The sequence below is a fragment of the Teleopsis dalmanni genome, chromosome 2, assembly GCF_002237135.1.
Source record: "Teleopsis dalmanni isolate 2A chromosome 2, ASM223713v2, whole genome shotgun sequence".
Lineage (NCBI taxonomy): Eukaryota > Metazoa > Arthropoda > Insecta > Diptera > Diopsidae > Teleopsis > Teleopsis dalmanni.
In genome coordinates this window covers 59,882,099-59,902,986 of record NC_051847.1, presented here as the reverse complement: position 1 = coordinate 59,902,986, position 20,888 = coordinate 59,882,099, and the positions used below count along the sequence as shown (strand labels likewise).

The window sequence follows — 20,888 nt, the reverse complement described above, 5'->3', positions numbered from 1 at the left end:
TCGTTCGTTCGCAAGCGTTAACTTTGGTGTGGATCCACTTAAAAACGCAATAAAAAAACATTGAATTAATACAGATGTACAAATGTATGTTTGATATGTATTTATTAAATTGTGGAAATACTTTAAGGCAAACTATTACTCTTTCTTAAGCTTAAAAAGTTAACATTCTTAAGATAAATGATTTTCTTTTAATATTTCTGAGTTTCTCTTCATAGCCGTTCCAATTATCTACATATTTTCAGGGCAGTCCGCAAATTTCCAAAGGTGAGTATTTATCCAATTGTTTAATACCCGCATAGTCTAAAAAATATTTTATCAATTATTACAGTTTTTATTAATATAAACAATGCTAACCGTAACAATTTTAACAATTTCGGTTCTACAAAGTGGACATGGTGGGGGCTTCTTTTCTGTATGCATTTTAAATTGCATATAACAATCCATGCAAAATTGATGATTGCAACTAGAAACTATAGCATTTTGTACATTTCCCAAACATATTGGACAGATAGGTGGATCCATTTTCTTTAAAACACAAAGTGATGAAGCGTTCCTTATTTGTGAAATATTTGTTGTTCCGTACAATCGCGACGCGACGCGATTATTAACCTCTTCCCTATAATTGGACTTACTACCTAATAAATTTCCAAAAATTTCATTTGAAAAGTTTTAAGTGAAATGAAATGAAAAAGAAATAAATGCTTAAGAAAAAGTGAAGACATGTGAGTAATTTTATTAAGAATAGTTCACATTTTAAAATTTCTAGCTACACACAAAAAGTTTACAATGCGATAATGCCTCTTTGACAAATGCCAAATATACTCTGATGTTGTTAAAAGTTTGTATTACTTTGTACTACCAAATTTCACATTTTATAATAAAATTACTTTTAATTCAGTTCAGCTCTTAAATACTTAAATTATTTTATAAAAACTTTTAATTATCCAAACATACGATATATTTAGATCATCAAATGATATTTTTATATAACTTTACACTCATTTGATGTGTCTTCTTTATGGAATATAAAATTTTAAATCTCACATCGGCACAGCACATTTTATTTAATATCAATTACTAGATCTGTTCCAACAGCTACTCGCAGTAAAACTCAAGTAAAATACAAGTAAAGTACAAACTGATAGCGTAACACAAATAAAGTGTCAAATTACACTTTAACACAGATTTTCATGGATAAGCTTTATGTAAAGTCTTGTGAGAACACCAGTGCCGTACAAATAAATAATACAAAAATTTAAAATCAAACCAAAACAGCTGATTCACACATCAACACAAATTTTACTTGAAATAAAAACTACTAGTAAAGTCTTTTTAGCATTTTCAAACTTCGACAGGGATGTTACGCTATTTCAGATGCTCTCAGTTACTCGAAAATCAATTACTCAAAGTTACTGCGAATAACTCGTGAAACAGATCTATGAGTACTATGAGTAGATATTTAACTTACCTCATAGCATATTTGAACTGGAATACCTTCACCGTCCTGAACCAAAAGGGCGTAATTCTCGTTAAAGATCGTTAAAAGACTTGCCTAAGATCGAACGTAAGATCTTAGGTTAGCTATTCTGGTAGCAAGCTGTTTTAATCTATTTTTTTCGTGGTGAAATCAAAAACAGCTGCTAATCGCTACTGTATGGCAAAACCAAGTTGCTGGCTTATACTGGCCGAAATGTGCGTAAAACAACAACGTTATTTTCTCTAACCAGGCCAGTAGAAAAAAGTGTTTCCAACTCAATAAGCGAACTATTGTAAATCTTTATAGAAAACTCTAACAAATATTGCAATCATATGCCAGAGATCATATGTAAACAAAATTTTAAATTCAAAATTTTCATTGAAAATTGACAAAAAAACAAAAAATTTAAGTATAAAAAAAAATTTAAAAAAGAAAATGGAGAAATCATAAATGCAAAGCATATTAAATTTTTTAGCATGTTAGTTATTAACAAGTAACATTTAGTATTTTTTTTTTTTAATTCGATTCCTGGTACTTGCAGTCAAGAATTATTTCCAATACCACTGATGATGGGTATTTGGCAATACTCGAAACAGCTGCATGATCAGTCAAAAATTTAATTATATAAAATAATATAAAAAATAAAATTTTTGTTGTTGTAGCTCACTACTGTTCGAAAAATAAAAATGTAGTTTGCTTGACCGATGGTGAACTGAAAGATCGTTACCAGAATTGTCCTATAAATCTTTATGTATAATTTAAATATAATTTAAATATAAATATATTTTAATATGTATATATATTATATCTTTAGGGAAATTCATATATAATTTAATAATTTTTTTATTTTTTTTTTACATTCTTTCACAAATTCCATATATATACATTTAATATGATTAGGAATGATGTTGGCAACACCTAACCAACCGAATTTTTTTATTGTAGCTGTAGGAATTATTTTCATATTAGTAATTGTGGTAGTTTTCAACTCTGCTGCGCAAATAGTTTTGATTTAATTTTATAATTAAAGGTAAGAAAATAATATTAACAAATTACAAATGCACTAGTTTATAGTTAAATATTTTCCGCCTAAAAGCGCTCCATTTTCAAATAAACCATAAATTTGATCACATTTTGTCATCATTTATCTGAAACTCCTCAATTAAATGCAGTTACCGAAAAAACATGTTAAGTAAACGGAGTTTTACGTATTAATATGTATCTGTAAATTAATCTATTTTATTTTAAAACACATTTCAAAATATATTAATACTATAATATTGTTTGATACCTTTCAGTTATTATCAAAACCTAATACCAATTATTAAAGTAACTGATTGAAAAATGGATCACGTTGAGGACTGCGCCATTTGTTTGGACGAATTAATCAATCCCGTCATAACAGATTGTCTGCATACATTTTGTATTAAATGTTGTGAAGGCTTTCTAGAAAGCGTAATGAATAATAGTTCCGAAACAATGGACGTATCCTTTAAATGTCCATTGTGTCGTAATAAAATAAAGGAGTTATACACCGTAAGTACTAATAAGAAAACAAGAAACATTATTATAATGTTTATTTTTAGCTTCCTGAGTCTATGAACAACAAGGAAGTTATTATTCATTTTGATAGAGCAAGTAAGGGGAGTAAGAAATTGTACCCAAATAACGAGAAAAACGTATATGTCAGTTTTAAAAACAAAATGTAAATATTCATTTAAAAAGAATATGTATTAAGAAAGCATTTATTATAAATTATTTTATTATTAATATAAAAGTAAAATGTTAGTTTAATTAATTATTAAAAAATAAATGCAAGTTCCTTGGTTAAAGAAGAAAAGTGTCTAGCCAAATTATTTTTCAATTCCACCATTGTTAAAATATTTTGAACCATTATCTTTTTGTAACCGGCAGAAAAGTTGGGTATGTTCCTTAATTGCAGCAAGAACTCTGGTCCTTCTACAGACACACCATTCTGTTACATTAAGTAATATTATATTGTTCCAACCATCTATCCACAAAGTTGACTTTAAGTAAAGATATTGCAAATTTCTTTTGAACAACTTTTTCGAGAAGGGTATCTGTCCACTACATTGGTGTGCTGCTAAAGTTGCTTCAATATAGAAATCAAATAAATCTAGTTTTGAAACTAGTAGTTATCGACCAATTTTATTGCTGCCGTGCATGGGTAAAATTCTAGAAAAAATCATCACTAAAAGAATTTTGTAGTACTAAAACTAAAAATATCGTGATTAGTCGAAATCAAGTTACCTTCAGAAAAACGCAAAGCACAACTGTTGTTTTTCTATAGCTCCAACATTATGTTTCTTTAGCTCTTCCTAGTAAAAATCATGTAATTATCTTATCTACTGATTTGGAAAAAGCCGTTGATGGCATCTGAATACAAGTTTTGCTCCAGCAATTTGCTCTTCAGAAAATTGATAAAAAAAAGACATGTGAAGACCATTATCATTAAAATTGATGATGGTCAGTCAACGTTTTAACGGAGAGATAAGCCCCAAACTAATTCTATGGTCATATAACCATGATAAACCATGATAAAGTTTATTGGAAAATACCATATTGAGTCCATTCGTCAGTCAGGATGTATGTTTGTATGACCCTTTACTTTGTAGTTACAAGAACCTGTAAATATTTATCGTCAAAATCGAAAGCTTTACATATTATAGTAAGAAAGACAAAATATTTTCCGGGAGTGTTTGAATAACGATGCTTGAGCGATTTCATTTAAGAAAAGTATTAATAAACAAAATAAATTTAAACAATAACTTAAAAAACTGTTTTGGCAAATCTGCTAAAAATGTTTTTATTTTATTACATATAAACAAATCAGCTGATGGAATCAGCAAGTAATTTAATTGTAAAACAGCTGATAGATATAACAAGTACATCAAAGAATACCCTTGCGAGAACAAATCTTATTTGATGGGTGACCTTTATAATTAATGTTCTGAGGCGAAAAAGTGTTGTGCAACGATTAAACTTACACAAATTAAATCCATTCATTGTGTAATACCGTGAATTTCAATTTGAAGTCGCAAATCATGTTTTTAATATTTGATATATTTAATATATTAATAATATAATAATAATACAATAATTTTTAATATATTCAATATATTTTTAATAACTATATATGCATATATATAGTTACTATTCAGAAGCAAAAAACCAAACATAAATAAAGAGTTTATATTATGCGATCCACCGGTAATATAAGGAGGGTAAAACCAGGGTAAACAGATTTTAAGAAAAAAAAATCTATTACCAAAAATAAATATTTGACAGAGACAATTTTGGTCTACTGAAGGTCTCTCAATGGGAACGATCGTGTGCTATAAATAAAATTGAAAACGGCAGTTTAAAAATCTATATCACTCTTAAAAATATTGATACTGAATATAGAGATAGAAATGACGACTGACAGAAGTGAAAGATAAATTCACTTTCAGATTCAATCCTGAAAAATTAAAAGCATTGTACGAGCCTTAACTATTGACTCAGAAAAACAAATAAATTTGATAGAGTCTTAGTTGATAAAAAAGAAGGTCAAATATCGCAACATGACTTTTTACTTGCCATTATATAAAAATTACAAATCATTGTTCTTTAAGCATTTGCTTTGCATTTGTTAAGGCATTATCACATTCTTCACGTACGGCTGAGTCTACGTAATGGTTGACAAACCACGTGCAAAATTCAAGTTTAAAGTCCCGGTAATAGGATTCCCTTTACGCACTATTAGTTCGCTATCAAGCGGGTGTTAGGTAACTATCTCGGGGTGCAACATGAGGGCTATGCGACAACTTGGATTGAAGACGACAAGGACTGCGCTAGTATTTTTCAATTTAAGTGCAATTACACACGTTGCCTTGTGTACTGGGTCCCAGGGACTCGCAGATTCTACCCTCAAAAGCTCAAGCCGAAATCCGAGTAATATGAAAAGTGGTTCAGTCATTATTAGCAGTGTTTTAAATTTCTTCGAAATAAATTTTCAAGATAAATAAATATGAAAAGGTTTCGAAAAATAGTGAACTACAACAACAAAAAATCTACTTACAGTCTCAAAAAAACTATTTACGAATAATTAAATATAAGAACTATTTCTTAGACCACTTATGATGGGTATTTCGCAATACCTGAAACAGCTGTATGTTCAATCGAAAATTCAATTAATTAAAATAATATAAAAAAACTTTTTGTTGTTGCAGTTCACCTCTGTTCGAAATATTTTCCTTTAAGTAAAATAGTCACTACCGATATAATGACGTTAAAGTCAAAATTAAGATAAATAAATAAATAAATAATTGATTTATAAAATTTTTAAAAGTCAATTTGTGTTTAAATGGTATAAATCATTAGGTATATTTACTAATACCACTGCTCAAAACCTTGAAATCCTTTCTCTTTAAATGAAAACTAATAAAAACTGTAGCTGATGAAATGACACCACATCGATTTTGTTACATTCATCACTAAAAGTTCTGACTAAAAATTTTCTGCTCAATTGTATATTATAGAATGATGAATGTTTAAACTTCATCCATCATGCAACTAGATATATTACCTCAATGATGAAGCATAGGAGCAGTGTCAACATAAAGGAAGGTAATAGGCTAGTAAATGAAGATGCGATTTTATTGCGAAGTCCTTTTTGCAAAATCATTGCTCAAATATGAAGGCATTTTCTGGTAACAAAATTACTTGCTAAGCTCCCAAGCAACAGCTCCTTGCCGGGAACACTGCTGCTCATTACACTGTCGATATCGCTGTTGCTAGCGTTGTTGTAGTTGTTGCTGTTGCTGTTGCTGTTGACAACTTGAGTTGCAAATTGTGAACGCAAAGTGCTGGCGGAAACTGTCATGAGTAATGGAGCGGAAGCTTTTCAAAAGCATTCAAAGCAGCACAAATCAAACTAAACTTAAACAAGTTATCCATTTTTTCAAGGATCGCTACATGAAAGCAGGCATAGATAGCATGTGTACTTATGTTCGTTCATATGTAGGTCAGCAATTGAAAGAGTTTTGACTGTAGATATGTGAAAGGGGAAATGCTATTAGGGAGTTAAAATAGATAAAAAGATACACATAAAGAGAAATATAACACTTATAAATTTCTTAATCATAATATACAATATATTAAAATGTTATTTATTCTTCTTCTTGATTTTTCTTCTTGAGTTAGTGCTATTACGCACTTTTACTCCATAATGGCTGGGGGCTTATCTCTACCCCACACTAGGTTTTAACTAGGCTAAGAAATCATATCATTTGTCTTTTAGTTGATGACGGACTTTAAACCAGCATATCCTCCTGAGAGTCCAGAAGTGGACTTAAGGATTGTTAGAGTGGGGTTAAGTAGCGTATCAACTTTAGTGAAAAATTTTAGAGCTCTGTCTCTGATATATTTTTTCACTGACTCAATCCTAAGATCTCTATGTATGTCTGTTGATCTAATATACCATGGAATCTTAAACAGTCTTCTTAATTTATTAAATATATTATATATATATATATTATTCTACAGCTGGTTTATGATTTAGTTCTAATATAAACACAGCAAGTAAAATTGTTAATAAAAATTTTCATAGCAAAAGTAACAAAACTCCAGAAAAATAAGCGAACATAAAAAGGCAAGTACGGCTTTGGATCAGTTGGTTAAGGTGCGCTGATTCTGAGCTTCAGATTTGGTAGACCCGAGTTCGATTCCTGGTACTTGCAGTTTAAAAAATAATTATTTACGAATAATTAAATACAAGAATTATTTTCAAGACCACTGATGATGGGTATTTAGCAATACTCGAAACAGCTGTATAGTTAGCCAAAAATTCATTTAATTAAAATAATATAAAATGAGTTTTTGTTGTTATAGTTTACTACTGTTCTAAAAAAAACCTCTTTATGTGACATATAAGTATTTATTCCATTAACCAAACCATATATAAATCTATACCCAAACTCAAATGTACCTCAATTTTACCTTCATCATCCATCGTTTAGTCTGTGAATAAGAGCATTTCATATTTGAGGACCGCAAGGATATGACTTTAACATTAAATACAACAATTTTGTAAGAAATCTTAAAGTTTGTTTAATAATGAAAACTGGCACGATTACAAACAACAACAGAAAAAAAAATAAGTATGAGGCATGAAATCGTAAATTTACTTAAAGACAAAAGTTAAGGAAGCTTTTGGCGTAAAAGGACATTTGGCAACACAAACATATCCTTTATATTAATGGTGACAACGATGATAATTTTATTGATACCATAAAACACAAAAAACGGTTCCGGCTCCATGTGAGTGAAATGCTCGTTTGGGGTGAGTGTGGCAAAGTAAAGCTAATTGGAAACCATAAAGGATCGAGGCAATATGACAAATTTAATAGCAACTACATTATAAGGAGAGCAAGTTAATAATTTATCCCTTAATATGTGTGCATGTGTGCGCAAAGGGTTAGTTACTTGGGGGGTAACAAAACTATACAAGTTAAGCTGGCAATGGAAGGGTTAAGTTGGTCTAATGAAAATTTATTGGCAATAAATTTAAAGTGACAAGATGTTTTTTTTTGTTGTTATTCATAAAAAATTTTGTATTAAATATGTTGTTTTGAAAACTTTCACATATTTTCCTATTTTTTTTTTATACTATTTTGGCCAGAATTTGGTAGTATTGCTAAATTTAATTAAATAATCTACTGATGAACTAAACAGCTGTCATAAAACTGAATCAAAAATTTCTACGTACTGATATTTGTAAATAATCACATAATTAAAAAATTAGTTGAATTGATCTAAAAAGTAAATTTGAATGAATCATATTATTATAATACAATAATAATTATTTTAATTATTAATTTATTAATAATAATTATTAAAATAATAATATTAATAATATACAATATTAATATTAATTACTAAAATAATAATTTTTTTTAAGAAGGTGGATGCTTTATTTACCATCAAACCGAACATCTTCGGAAAAGCGTACCAAACTCCCTAACATTAATATGTAGTGATGCAATAGACTTAAAGTAATAATTTTAAATTACTTTAATTTATTTTAATTAAAAAATAATTTTATAATTAATTTATAATTAATTTTTTAATTTTTATCTTAAATTCAAATTTACTTTTAAGATCAATTTAATTAATTTTTTAAATGTGTGATTAGTTCGTTATCTTCTCAAAATTATTGAAGATTGGCTTATAGGTATAGTGTACCATATATATAGAAGTTCTACTGTAGCGAAGTTCTACTATCAAAGAGCCAGATATCCACAAAGAAAATTATGAATAATTGCTTTTGTTTTCCATTGTTTACAGCTAAGATACTGTTCAGAATTAAAACAACTGAACCGTTTGAGTATTTGTAAATTACTGATTTTATTTAAAACAACGTTCTGTATTTATACAAAAATATCTTAAGATTAATTTTACATCAAGGTTATTATTTTAATGGACTGTATTACATTTTGTTATTGTTTGTAAAAAAGGTTAAAAAAGGACGGAAGTCCCAACACTAGGGATTTTCCTCCTATTGTTTCTATAAATATATTAATTGTTATAATTAGATACGGATGCTCAAATGTTACAATGCTTGCTATATTAATATAATGTATTTTTACCCTTGTACATTATTCTGGGAATTTAGGTGATGAGGTTTTAAGCGATAATAATAAACTAAAATAATATAAAATAGTTAAATATTTATAAATTTATGTTCATGATTGAACAGATACTAAATCATGTTAGAAATTCACATTATGACCATTTGCTCTCGAGCTATATCTGAAACTAGTTATAACGGCCGTTGCCCTAGATAGATCCGTCCCACTTCTCTTTATAACATATTGTTATTGCTTGACTTTTCGGCAAAAATGTTTCATCAATCTCTCATGAAACTATTTGATATTAATGTATCGGTTACAATGCCGAAAACAACGACTATTAGGATAAAATTAATTGCCACAATTGTAACCAAGCATGGAAACAGAGGCACACTAAAAGGAAGAGAGGAAAATTATTTTACCACTATTGTGGCAGCTACTCGTGGACAACATACTAAATGGGAGGGTAAGCGTAAAAGCAGCAATGAATGCAGATGATCTGGTTATTCTGTTTTTAGAAATATTCCCTATCTTAGTAATTGGTATTATGAAAAAGTTCTTTGTTATGATGAGTACTTGAGTCTAAAGGCTCTATACTAATATAACATTTACATTGTGAGCAGATTAACTTAAACTCGTTCTCTTAATCTCACAATGAAAACGTAATATAAGTATTCATGTAGGAACGACTTAAATTATGAGGTTCATCAGTTCACTAAAGCTAAAATTCCAGCTTGCAGTAATTTAAAAATTTTAGAAAATGCCTAATTCTTAGAAGTTTTACTGACAAGTGAACTAAATTAAAATTCCTATATCGAGCTTTACTTCAAGAAGTCATATGTAACTTTTTATTTCCACAAAAGCATATTTGTCAACATATCGGGGACTTGTCCAATACTCTTTATTAGTGCAGCAGTTTGGTGGCCAGCTGTGGATATGACCTCTAATATTTTAAAACTCAGTAGAATTAATAAGAAAGCATATGTTGGCATTATAATAGGTCACTTTATATTAAAAGTTTCGCTTATAACACCAATACTCAACTGAAAGCGGCAATCATCTGTCTCGAACGTATATATGAACCTAGCTGGATGCTAGATGAATTCTCAAATTGTCTGTATAGAATGACATGCGATTATCTGATCTCATAGCTGATATCCGTTGCATCTGAGTTCTCGGATATAATAGGAAATAAAAAACCAATTGATTTGACTGACCTTTGTGGTTCTATAAATTTATCACTAGGGGTACCTACCAGTTATGCAAGTGAAGTAAATGCAAATCTATGTATTTTATTTTTATAAAGTAATGCGACTTGCAATACTTATTTGCAATTACAATGATTCTAGACCATTTACTTCGAATTGTAAATACTATTTTGTTTACTATGAAAGTGAAAAATATAACCGAAGGATAAGATTAACAACAGTTTTTTTTTTAAAAAAAATTCATTGTATTTGTATAAAATAAAAGTTTTATAAAAATAAATATTTTGTGATTTGTGACATTTATCTTTCCGAAAAAGTGTATATATAAGTATCCATTAATCATGATTCATTACATATCATAAAGATCATCTGGTGGTTGGCATTTTGCCTCCGCTTCTTCAATATCTTTCAACATTTGAGTATATTCTCTTTTATATTCTTCTTTTTTAGCTTTTACGTTGGCCAATTTCTCCGTAACGTTATCATAGTCCTGCAAAAGTAATGGTTTGCAGAGAATACCCGATGTGTCTATTACTTCTTGCATTTCTCTGAAAATCATATTGTGTTCCTCTGTTAACTCATTTACATCCGCTTTTAATGCTTCGCGCTGATCTATAATTTTATCGAAAACACCTTCCTTTTCTCCAACTAAAATCTCTTGTATTCTTATCTTTTCACTTAAGTGAGCTCTCGAATGCTGAACTTTGTTAAATGTGTGTTGTAAGATTTGCAGTTCAGTGCCCATTGCTAATAAATTTGAAATAACATTTTAATATAGTCAATGAGTGCAGTTACAATGACAAATATGAAAAACAGACCTTCGAATTTTTTATCCATTGTTTGAATTTCAGCTTCTATACGCTCCAAGTCATCAATGGTGATACCTCCGCCAATATCATTTGCTTTCGTTAATCGCTAACAAAATAATAAAAATTACAAAAATTGTTTTTTTCTAAAAAATTGAATCAAGTAAATGTTAAATGATGTGTAGGAAAATTTGATATCTATTTAGATATATGGGTTTTAATTACAGTAATAGCGTTACTGTACAATTAAAAATAATAGTTATTGCATCACTACATCAATTACATATATACGTGATATATATGTACATTCACAATTTTCATATATTGTGAATGTCTTTAAATTCGATAAAACTTAAAGTCAGGGTTGTTAGTGAATGCACTTGACATTTTAAGTAATTTCATTTCATTTTGTCGATTGTGGATTTTTTTCTTACATTTTTAAGAACGACATGAGCGTGCTGTATAAGTATAAGTTTCACACGTAGAGCAGACAGTTCTTTCAAATCCGTCCTCATAATTGCAAGCTGCTCTTCTACAATCTACAATAAATTAGATAAGCTTCATATGTTTGAACAATATTTAAATTTATTATATTTACGCGTGTAAAATTTTCCGATCTGCCTTTTGTCAAAGTTTGAAGAACCAACTCGTCAAAACTTTCTTGTGCATCTGTTACTCTTTCTTCTAATTCTTGCAAAGCTTCAAGAGTTTTAGATATTTTATTGGCCAATAGTTCTGATAAAGTTTTTTTTTGGTACATTAACTGATCCAAAAATTTTAATTTCTCATAATATTTTTTCCTTCTCTTTGAACCTTTTTTATCCGGAATTAAGAAACGTTTCATTCCTTTCTGATGGAAATGAACATAACATTTTACATTCAGAAATCGATTAATTGACCTTTCTTGATTTAAAATGTTAAGCTTTTCCTCAAGTAACCGCATTAATTCAGCTTTATCTAATGCATTATTTAATAATGTTCTTCGATCTATATATTCGCTTTTTGCAACCACATTATTTACAATGGATATCAACATTTGTTTAATACTTCTTTCCAGTACAACTGCGGCTTCCTCACGTTCTAAGGCTTCAAAATCAAATTGCACGGTTTCCCGGTCTTTGACTGGTTCAAAAAAAATGTCAAGTTCATCTTCCATTTCATCGTCATATTTTTTCTTTTTTAAAGCGCTCTTATCGATTGGTAGATCTGGTAATTTGACATCAAAAAAAATAGGACCACCTTCAGAAGACTCTTCTTTGACAGTTGCAACTACAGCTTCTTCTTCTGTGGTTTCTGTGGATGATGAGCTCGATAGTTTTTGGCCTGTTAAAGGATCCACAAATGTTCCTGCAGTTTCACCTGAAAGTTTGACTGACTTCAACTGGTCTAATTTTATTTCCTCACTCGTCTCAATAGTTAGATCGCTTAAACTTATAGCTGTGCCGAGAACTTCAAAAAAGTCTGGCACAGCTGGCAGTTCTAAATTCATTTCCTCCATAGCGCGCGCAGCATTAGACGACAAGGAGTCACTCTCATCAGAATCCCTTTCAATATCCGATAATGAATATAACTTTTCAGTAGCAGATGATAGAAAGTAAGCATATTTATGCCTATCGGACTCAACGGAATTCCTGTCGCTGTCAAATAAACTAGAACTTGATGAAAGGTTATCTTCGGGCTTTTCTATAGTTCGACGACTAATGCGACTCAAACGAGGAACATGACTAGCATTTTTAAGTAATTTACCTTTTTCACTTTTCTTCATTATGATAGATTATGATACGTAAAATTAAAATTACAATTATTGTATTTTGGATACTGACTACTCTGAAGTATTCAATTGATTTTTATAAAATATTGATTTCATAATTTATACTTTCAAAAATATTCGAAGTCAAGACCTGCTTTTTTTATTTAATCAAAACATTTTGATTTGAGTTTCATAGTATTTTAGTTTTTTTAGTCCTGTCGAAAGAATTTTGTCAAGACATAAAAAAAAATTAATCCAAAGGGAAAATTATGGCAAGAATATTAAAAATTATTTTTCATTACATAAAAGATACATCTGTACAACGAGACTAAATTATAAATGATTCTCTATCTTACTTCCAATATTAGTTAATTTCCATACATATTGTTTGCTTAGTAATAGATACTGAGTATTTATGCTATACTGCAAAAAAAAAAATAACCTTAAAATAAAATATAAAGATGAAACATTTAAACATCAATAACTTTTACTAGAAGTTGTTGGTCTCTTTAATAGTAAGAAACTCAAAAATAGCTTGTTATTTTTTTGTCATCCATTAAAAACAAGAAAAAATATTCTATCAATATTTGAGCCAACTAGTATGGGTGACTACGAATCAAAATTAAAAAGGAAGACTTTACCAACAACCTTTACCACAACCAAAAATGACAACCGTATTATGAACAATGCAACATAAATCGTTTAATTATCTTAACTAAGTCCAAAAATAAAGGTAAAAGCGTGAAATACCTGCACCTCAGTAACATGATTTTAAGTGGCCTTTAGACATCAACGCGCGTTGACAAACACACGAAGTCTTCTCTCTCCATTACACATTAAATTTACCAACAATTTTTTAAACACGCCTCCAGCAAAGAATGCAAAATTTGTTCACTCATCAGTATTAAAGCAATCGCTGAAGTGTCGACAGCGGCTGCTATGCGTAATTTCCTTGCGAAAAATGATGTTTTACATTTAATTTATAATTTTAATTTATATATTTATATTTATTTTTATGATTTCAATTTATATATTTATTTTTATTTATATTATATTTTATATAATTTAATTTTTTTTTTTGGTATTTTTTAGTATTTTTTGTATTTTTATTTTATTTTAAATTTTCCGTAGGTGTACAATGCAATTAATATTTAAAACAAAATTTTTATTGTAATTTAATGTTTGGTTATTTTTTTTAGCCCAAGGTTATTAATATTTTAATTCTTCTTAATAAAATGTTTTGGAAATTAAAAATTTTTACCTAGGTAGAAAATACAAATATTTAAAATTAAATTCATTCATATTTGCAAAGCATCGCATGCTAACGACAAATCATGCGTGCATTTAAACGATGTTTACGCTTCCATTTCTCAAAATAAATAAAATTTTGCATGCCGACCAAATCCGACTGTATATGCAAAAACACGAGCGTGGTTGAAGAAATATCAAATTTTTGATTTTCGTCAAATTTCTTAAAATTTCAAATGTTACTATTACACAAACAAATTTCGCATTTCACAAAGTAGGAGAAAAGTAGGAGAAAAAATTCTCATGTGAGAGCGATTTTTTAGTATATTTGTTGTTTTATCTGGGGCGTGTTTAAAAAATTTTTTAAAAATTGTTTGTGTAATGGCAAGCGCGCGTTGACAACGAACGTTGCTGTCTAATGGGCCCTTTATATATAATGGAAGTGCATAGGTAAGTGTTCCACTACTTCTTCCTCCTCATCTTCATAACATTTGTAATATTGATTGGAGAGGGCTCCTAACCTCAGAGTATGTCGCCCAAATAACCAGTGATAGGTTTTATAAGCTACGCGTAATATTTTGAGGCTGACTTACTCAACCCTTGACTTACTGTTTTTCGCAATCAAGAGTTAACTTGATTAACAACATAAACAAATATAGTACAAACGTGTGTTTATTAACACCACGTTAGTTATTTTAATAATGCTGAAGTCTGCGTTCAGGGGAAGTTTACAGAATTATGTCTTGGCTTGTATTTTGTTCTACTCTAATTTTACTTCTTGCTCTAATAGCTTCTGCATTGGAATAAATTAACCGAAATTTTTTTCTATTAATGTTATTTTATTCAACAATAAAATAACAGTAATGCACTAATTTTCCACATCCTGAAAGTATGTAATTTTATAAAAATTTATCAGTATAACATCAGTATAAAAATTCCAACAATTTAATATCAGCATATATGCTCCTCCTTTTGCTTATCGATTTCAACATAAAGAACATTTAAATGATATGAAAATAATTATATTAAATTCAATTAAACATAACTTTTAGTTTTTGTAATTAAAACAAATTTCAAGGAAATTTTAGATGTACTAATTTTCCTCATCCTAAAGGTATGCAATGTTATAAAAATTGATCTTGTGCCAGTTTGAAAAATTGTTACAATCTAATGCGAGAATATATGCTCCTCCTCCCACTTTTTTATTTCAACAATTTCCGACAAGTTCGTGCATAGAAATACAACAGCAACAAATACTGTTGACATTTTATTGAACTAAAGTTACATTTCATTATGCCAGCAATGAATTTTATATGGAAATCCATCGATTAATAAACACGCAAATTCATATGCACAACATCATCTGTACTCCTTCCCCCAAGAAGTTCAATCCATATTTGCCCTTATTTCACAAAAGTTACTAACAAAATATGTTTGTTATTTTGTGTTATTCTGTGTCAGCATGTCTGTGTCTGCATATATATGCATATGTATAAGTGTCTGTGTATGCTGATGTGCGTTCTGGAGTGTGCTTATAAGTTAACCTATTTGTATAAATATTTTCTTGATGATATTTTCATCTTTAGTCCTTCCTTCTTCCTCTTGTCTCTGTTGCCGTTCTTGCTACCATTGTTATTGCTGTTGTTTTTCTTCCCATTATTTTTGTCTTTCCATGTTGTTCCGTGCTGTGTTGAGGTGATAACAATGTTTGTTTTTAGTTTTCTGTTTTTGTTCCCTTACTCTTTTTTATGCATTTTTTTTTATTGCTTTCAACTTTCTTGCTTTTTGACTTTCCTCAAAAATGCCTAAAGTGTTTTTTACGTCTGTACGTACATGTGTTTGTTTATGTTTGTGAGTGACTGAGTGGGTCTGCCTTGTGCATTTATTATTTCAATTTTCTTTAATAGTTTTCCTGTAAAATGCTGTGCTCAACATTTTCATCTGTTTTGCATGATTTGTAAATTTTCGTTTTAAATGTTGCATTGAATATTTAAATTTAAGGACCATACTTCATATTGGAAGTAACGAATTTATTGTCTTCACCGAAGAGGTTCAATAAACCTTTTATATATATATATGCAGTAACATCATATATACTCGAAAAAGTTAATATCAATTATGAAAAATCCTACTTTAAAAATTATTGAATTTTTAAGCAATACTTTACATATAAACGAATAATGAAAGCTAGTTCTAGCCTGGGTCATGAAAGATGATTTCAATTGAACAGAAACCACGTTTCAACACAACAGAATTGTTTAAAAGAATGCTATCTGACTATATACGAATTTTGAATAGAAATACCAACATTTCAGATCGGCACATCGAGTTCATATTGGTCAATAAAATAGAGCATATCTTTAAAGCACGCATAGAGACTTTCTAATAAGCATGAAGACTACCATATGGTAGTAATAACTAAAAAACAATAATAAAGTTGATTGTAACACTATATGGTATATTTTACTACATATATTTTGCTCTTCTTAGTTGTCTATTACAGACGTGAGTTGTCCTTACCCGCGTCCAACCGCTTTCGCTACTCAATCCGATCAATGAGTAGTACTAAGTGTCTTCACATCATTTTCAATCCAATTTCTGGTAGCAATAATTGTATATACATAAGATATCATATAAAGGTCCATTAATTTGATTTTCTGAGATAATTCTATGCTTCACGATATGAATGGAATCGCTTTTTTCATCAATACTCCTAGCACAATTGTGCTTCACATACTGATTACTCTATCTGATGGACGGACATTTTTATCACAAATACTTTTTTCAGCAAAGCAATGTATGGATAAAGTTAAAAAAAATTTACAAGAGGGCAATTTTCCAAAATATTAATGAAACTTATTTTTTTCTTTCAAATATTTTTTCAGTCAAATATTTTTCACAAAAAAAATTGTTTTAAAGTTTGCATGAAGGAATATAAAGGAATATTACATGAATTAGAAATAAGATTTCACCAGCTATAGATGAATCGTATTCGAAATAATAAAATGTTTTTAACTAATGTTTCTTAGCTAAATGATGGAAATGCATAGTATGAGTCCTTGATTAAAAAAAGAAATTGGTTTTTCTTCGATGTTAATTAGAATATAATGTGTCAAAGAAAAGTTCAATCGAAGAAAACATGTAATCGAAATGTGTTTTATCTGAGTAATTAATTATTTATTATGTCCCTTATTTAGTGTCTTAAAAAATCATATAAAATTACTTTATCGGAGGTAGCATAATAAGTTTTTAGTTAATTTAATATCAATAAGTTTAAAATCGAATCAATTCCTATACTAAGCCTTAAAATTCAAATTTTTTAATAAGTTTTCAGTAAGTTTGCCAATATTTTGAGATCATTTAAATATATTATTTATTTCGGTGCCGCAAAGTATGCTTTAAAATAAACAAAATTATTTGGCAGTATGTATGAAGTGATATTTGATATTGTATTGCATATCATTAGGCTGCAAATTTAGAGAGATATCTTATGGGTCTATAGAAAATATTATTTTGAAGGTAAGTACCAATAATTCTTAAACTAAAAATTCCGGTATTATCATTGTGAAATTGTATTTATCAAAAAATCTTTATGATTTAAATTTACCTAACACACTACTCAGATAATATGACCATAAGTGATCTATTTCGGTTGTCACAGCTAAATCTACCACTCCAAGGTAATGCGTTTACAGTCGATTGTTGCCGTTTAAGAAAGTTTGGCTAAACATAACTCAATAGGCCCACACAAGTTGTAATCAATTGATGGCAAATATATATCACTCGATGGGAGTCATTTCAAAAACGACAAAATAAATTTTAGCTGATTGATCATTTTTTTTTGACACAAGGTTATCACATCAATCTATTTTAACCTATGTTTTTTTCTTGGATTCATACTTAGCCTCAATTCCATTTAGTTTCTATAAAGAGAATGTAGTTTTTTTCTGCTATTGAAGCTCTTATATGAGTATAGTTACTAAATGAAACTCCTCCCACAAAAAATGGAACTGCAGTTGTTAAATTTGTCCACTTCCTCTAAACTTAACAACATGGCGAACATTTAATAATTTATTTATATTTATTTTAGTTTAAATATTTTTTACTTTCCGGCACTGTTGCTTATTACAATTAGGGCAAAAACAAATACAAATGCAAAACAACTTTAGCTGAACAGTTCCAATATGGCAGCACCCGGAAGCTATATTCTTCATCTGGCATTTTTTTAAGTTGAGTGATGTGAAAAAATTAAAAATATAAAATAAAATTTTTATTGAAAAATGAAATGAAATGAAGGCTTCATCCTATAACCAGCACAGAAAGCACTGATCATTCCAAAACTAAATTAAACTGTTTCTCTGATTATTTTTGGGTTCAAAAGTTGTTTTTGTTGCAGTATTCGTGTGGATTCCTTGCGTTTTGTTGTTTGCAGTCCTCCTCGTATGGGTCCTTGTTTGGGTGCAGTAAATAAATTTAGTTTGCCTCCTTGATTCTGTAAGCGTGTAAGTTTAAAGTGGATTTCCTGGATTTGTGGCTGTTCCAAGTCTGTTTCGTGCTCCTCTCGCAAAGGGCAAGTGTGTGTGCGTCTACACGCGAGCGCCATTGTTTGCGTCCTGTGTACGCTTTTTGCTGCTTGCTCTATGTCTTCCGGTAAACATAAACACTTTATTCAAAAGTTTGCACACATTTGACAAAAGTTTTCACTGAACTTTGCTTGAGGTTTAGTCAAGGTGGGTTATGTGCAAACTTTCTAAAGAAAACTTAAAAGTGACACTTAAGGATGTGCCAAGAAGTGTGTGTCGATGTTTTCTCGATGTAAATAAGGATAATACGGTATAAGTAAATTCAGCTAAGTTCTCAATTCTTCTGTTCTGGCATAAAAGAGTTTAAATTTTGAAACACTTTACTTATGCCAAAAAGGATTCAAGGATACTGAAAAGCAGATAAATAAAAAGTCTTGCTGCAAAACTAGACAAGTTCAAGTTACTTAAATTGTATTCAATTTAACAATAGAAAGACTAGATATACTTTAGTTAATTTCGAAAAAAATGAGATGGAAAAGTTTTTGTCTAAATTAAATGTTTTCTGCAGAATTAAGTGACTGTTGAGGCACTCAAGAGATAAAGCTAAATTGAAGCTTAGCATAGATTATTTTCTACTTCATAAGTTATTGAAAGTTTTGATAAAAAATTTTCTGTAAGTTGTATTGAAGTCACTCATAGACTAAATTCATTAGTAATTTCGTATAGCCTATTAAGTTTATACCAAAAGAAATTGATAGAAACTTGAAAATTAAAATAAAAATAACAAGTATGAATATTAACATGGGACTAGAATAAAATAAAAACCCCTTTGGGATTCAGCAACTCTGAATTTCATATACTTACTCTAGTATTAACGGATTATTACAACGAGTCTATTGCAGAGATACTTTAACGTGATATATTTCGACAAGTAGACTGCACAGAAGATGTACTCGAATCTATTAATTACTTTTTGAATTTCTGCCTTTGACAATAGACGAAGTGAATTCACTGCCCGGACAGAAGTTACGAAATTAGACTTGTCGAAACTACTCAAATTTCGCCTCCCCCAGGCAACTACGACGGTATCACAATGGGTAATAGATGTATCAGTATAAAAATGCTGGCATTTATATCACTATAAGCTCTCTCAACCTAACTTAATCTGACATGAGAAAGTATATTTCTTGAAAATAGTTTGGTTAAATAATGTTCTCTATACTATAGACTTGATCATAAAAAAAAAAATAAATTAAAGAACCATCTTTGAAACAATTACTTTAATTACTTCTTTTACGAAACTAAAGGCCGATACTATTGAAGTCTGGGTTTGTATCAAACACTAATTCATAATTTTATAAGAGACACTCAAATTCCTTAAGAATTTGTAAAATAATACTACTTTTAAAAGAAGCTTTACTTACAAATAATATGGTAAATTGTAGACATCTATAATTCTAGGAATCAACCTTAGTCCTTCATCCACACATTTCAGTTACGCAAACTATTTAAAGAAAATAAAGGTACCGCTACTTTACACTGGAAATCACTATATCATTTAAATAAGAGAAATAATGTGCTTCATACTGACGAAGGAACACTCAATGTTACATATATAGTAAGCCATCAAGTCAGTGCCGAGCAATACCCACAACTGTAAATAAGTGACATTAGAGAGCAATTACTAAAGAAATTAATCTGAAGAAGAATATAAAGTTCACCGAGGTTATAGGTATTATCCTGCACATTTAAGTTATAATCAGAAAAAATATATCATGGAGGTATTTGGTATAAATCTGGACATTCGGGTAAGAAATAAAATAAATATATAACCCTTTTTTTGTCATACGATACTATAAATTATTAAAGGTTAAGCTCAATTTTCTAATTGACGGATAACGCACGAAATTCAAAGAGATTACTTGTCACGGACCTTTGAATTACAATGTGTAGATCTTGGGTAACTTTTTCAATCGAAATTCACTTTTAGTGCAATTTTCATCGAGAGTAAATTTCCATTGAATCCAGAATCTAGATTGACTAATTAGTTTCTAGATTTCTATAATGTAAAAAGAAGCAACTGATTGCTTGAAAATTATGAGTGACTAAATTATTCTTAATTTGTTACGATAGTTATTTCTTTTTCCTGTTTCTCTATGCAGCTCCTGCAGTTCTGGTTTTTTTCCACCAGATACCATATTTAGTTAACTCACACCTTGAAAACTCACACCTCGTTAAGAAAAAC

The 20,888-nt window shown here is 29.4% G+C and overlaps 3 protein-coding genes and 1 long non-coding RNA gene across 4 annotated transcripts; 1 reads left to right on the top strand and 3 right to left on the bottom strand.

Moving 5' to 3' along the window:
- Nucleotides 1-93: 93 nt before the first annotated feature.
- On the bottom strand, nt 94-1,835 carry LOC119683881 (ret finger protein-like 4B). The gene is made up of 3 exons (XM_038097755.1): nt 1,469-1,835; nt 355-635; nt 94-300 (listed from the first exon to the last, which is right to left on the bottom strand). Exons 2-3 carry the CDS (start codon nt 520-522, stop codon nt 229-231), a joined length of 240 nt encoding a protein of 79 aa, XP_037953683.1. The 5' UTR covers nt 523-635; nt 1,469-1,835; the 3' UTR covers nt 94-228.
- A 954-nt stretch (nt 1,836-2,789) lies between these two features.
- Nucleotides 2,790-3,209, top strand: LOC119678012 (postreplication repair E3 ubiquitin-protein ligase RAD18-like). The gene is made up of 2 exons (XM_038089627.1): nt 2,790-3,013; nt 3,064-3,209. Exons 1-2 carry the CDS (start codon nt 2,822-2,824, stop codon nt 3,184-3,186), a joined length of 315 nt encoding a protein of 104 aa, XP_037945555.1. The 5' UTR covers nt 2,790-2,821; the 3' UTR covers nt 3,187-3,209.
- A 95-nt stretch (nt 3,210-3,304) lies between these two features.
- LOC119686060 lies at nt 3,305-4,256 on the bottom strand. Its single transcript, XR_005252871.1, has 3 exons — nt 4,178-4,256; nt 3,749-4,123; nt 3,305-3,689 (listed from the first exon to the last, which is right to left on the bottom strand). It is a non-coding gene; the product is annotated as an uncharacterized LOC119686060 (long non-coding RNA).
- Nucleotides 4,257-10,587: 6,331 nt separating this feature from the next.
- LOC119685184 lies at nt 10,588-12,971 on the bottom strand. Its single transcript, XM_038099409.1, has 4 exons — nt 11,721-12,971; nt 11,557-11,661; nt 11,135-11,231; nt 10,588-11,063 (listed from the first exon to the last, which is right to left on the bottom strand). The coding sequence occupies exons 1-4, from the start codon at nt 12,885-12,887 to the stop codon at nt 10,666-10,668; spliced, it is 1,767 nt and encodes a 588-aa protein (XP_037955337.1). The 5' UTR covers nt 12,888-12,971; the 3' UTR covers nt 10,588-10,665.
- Between the last annotated feature and the right edge of the window lie 7,917 nt (nt 12,972-20,888).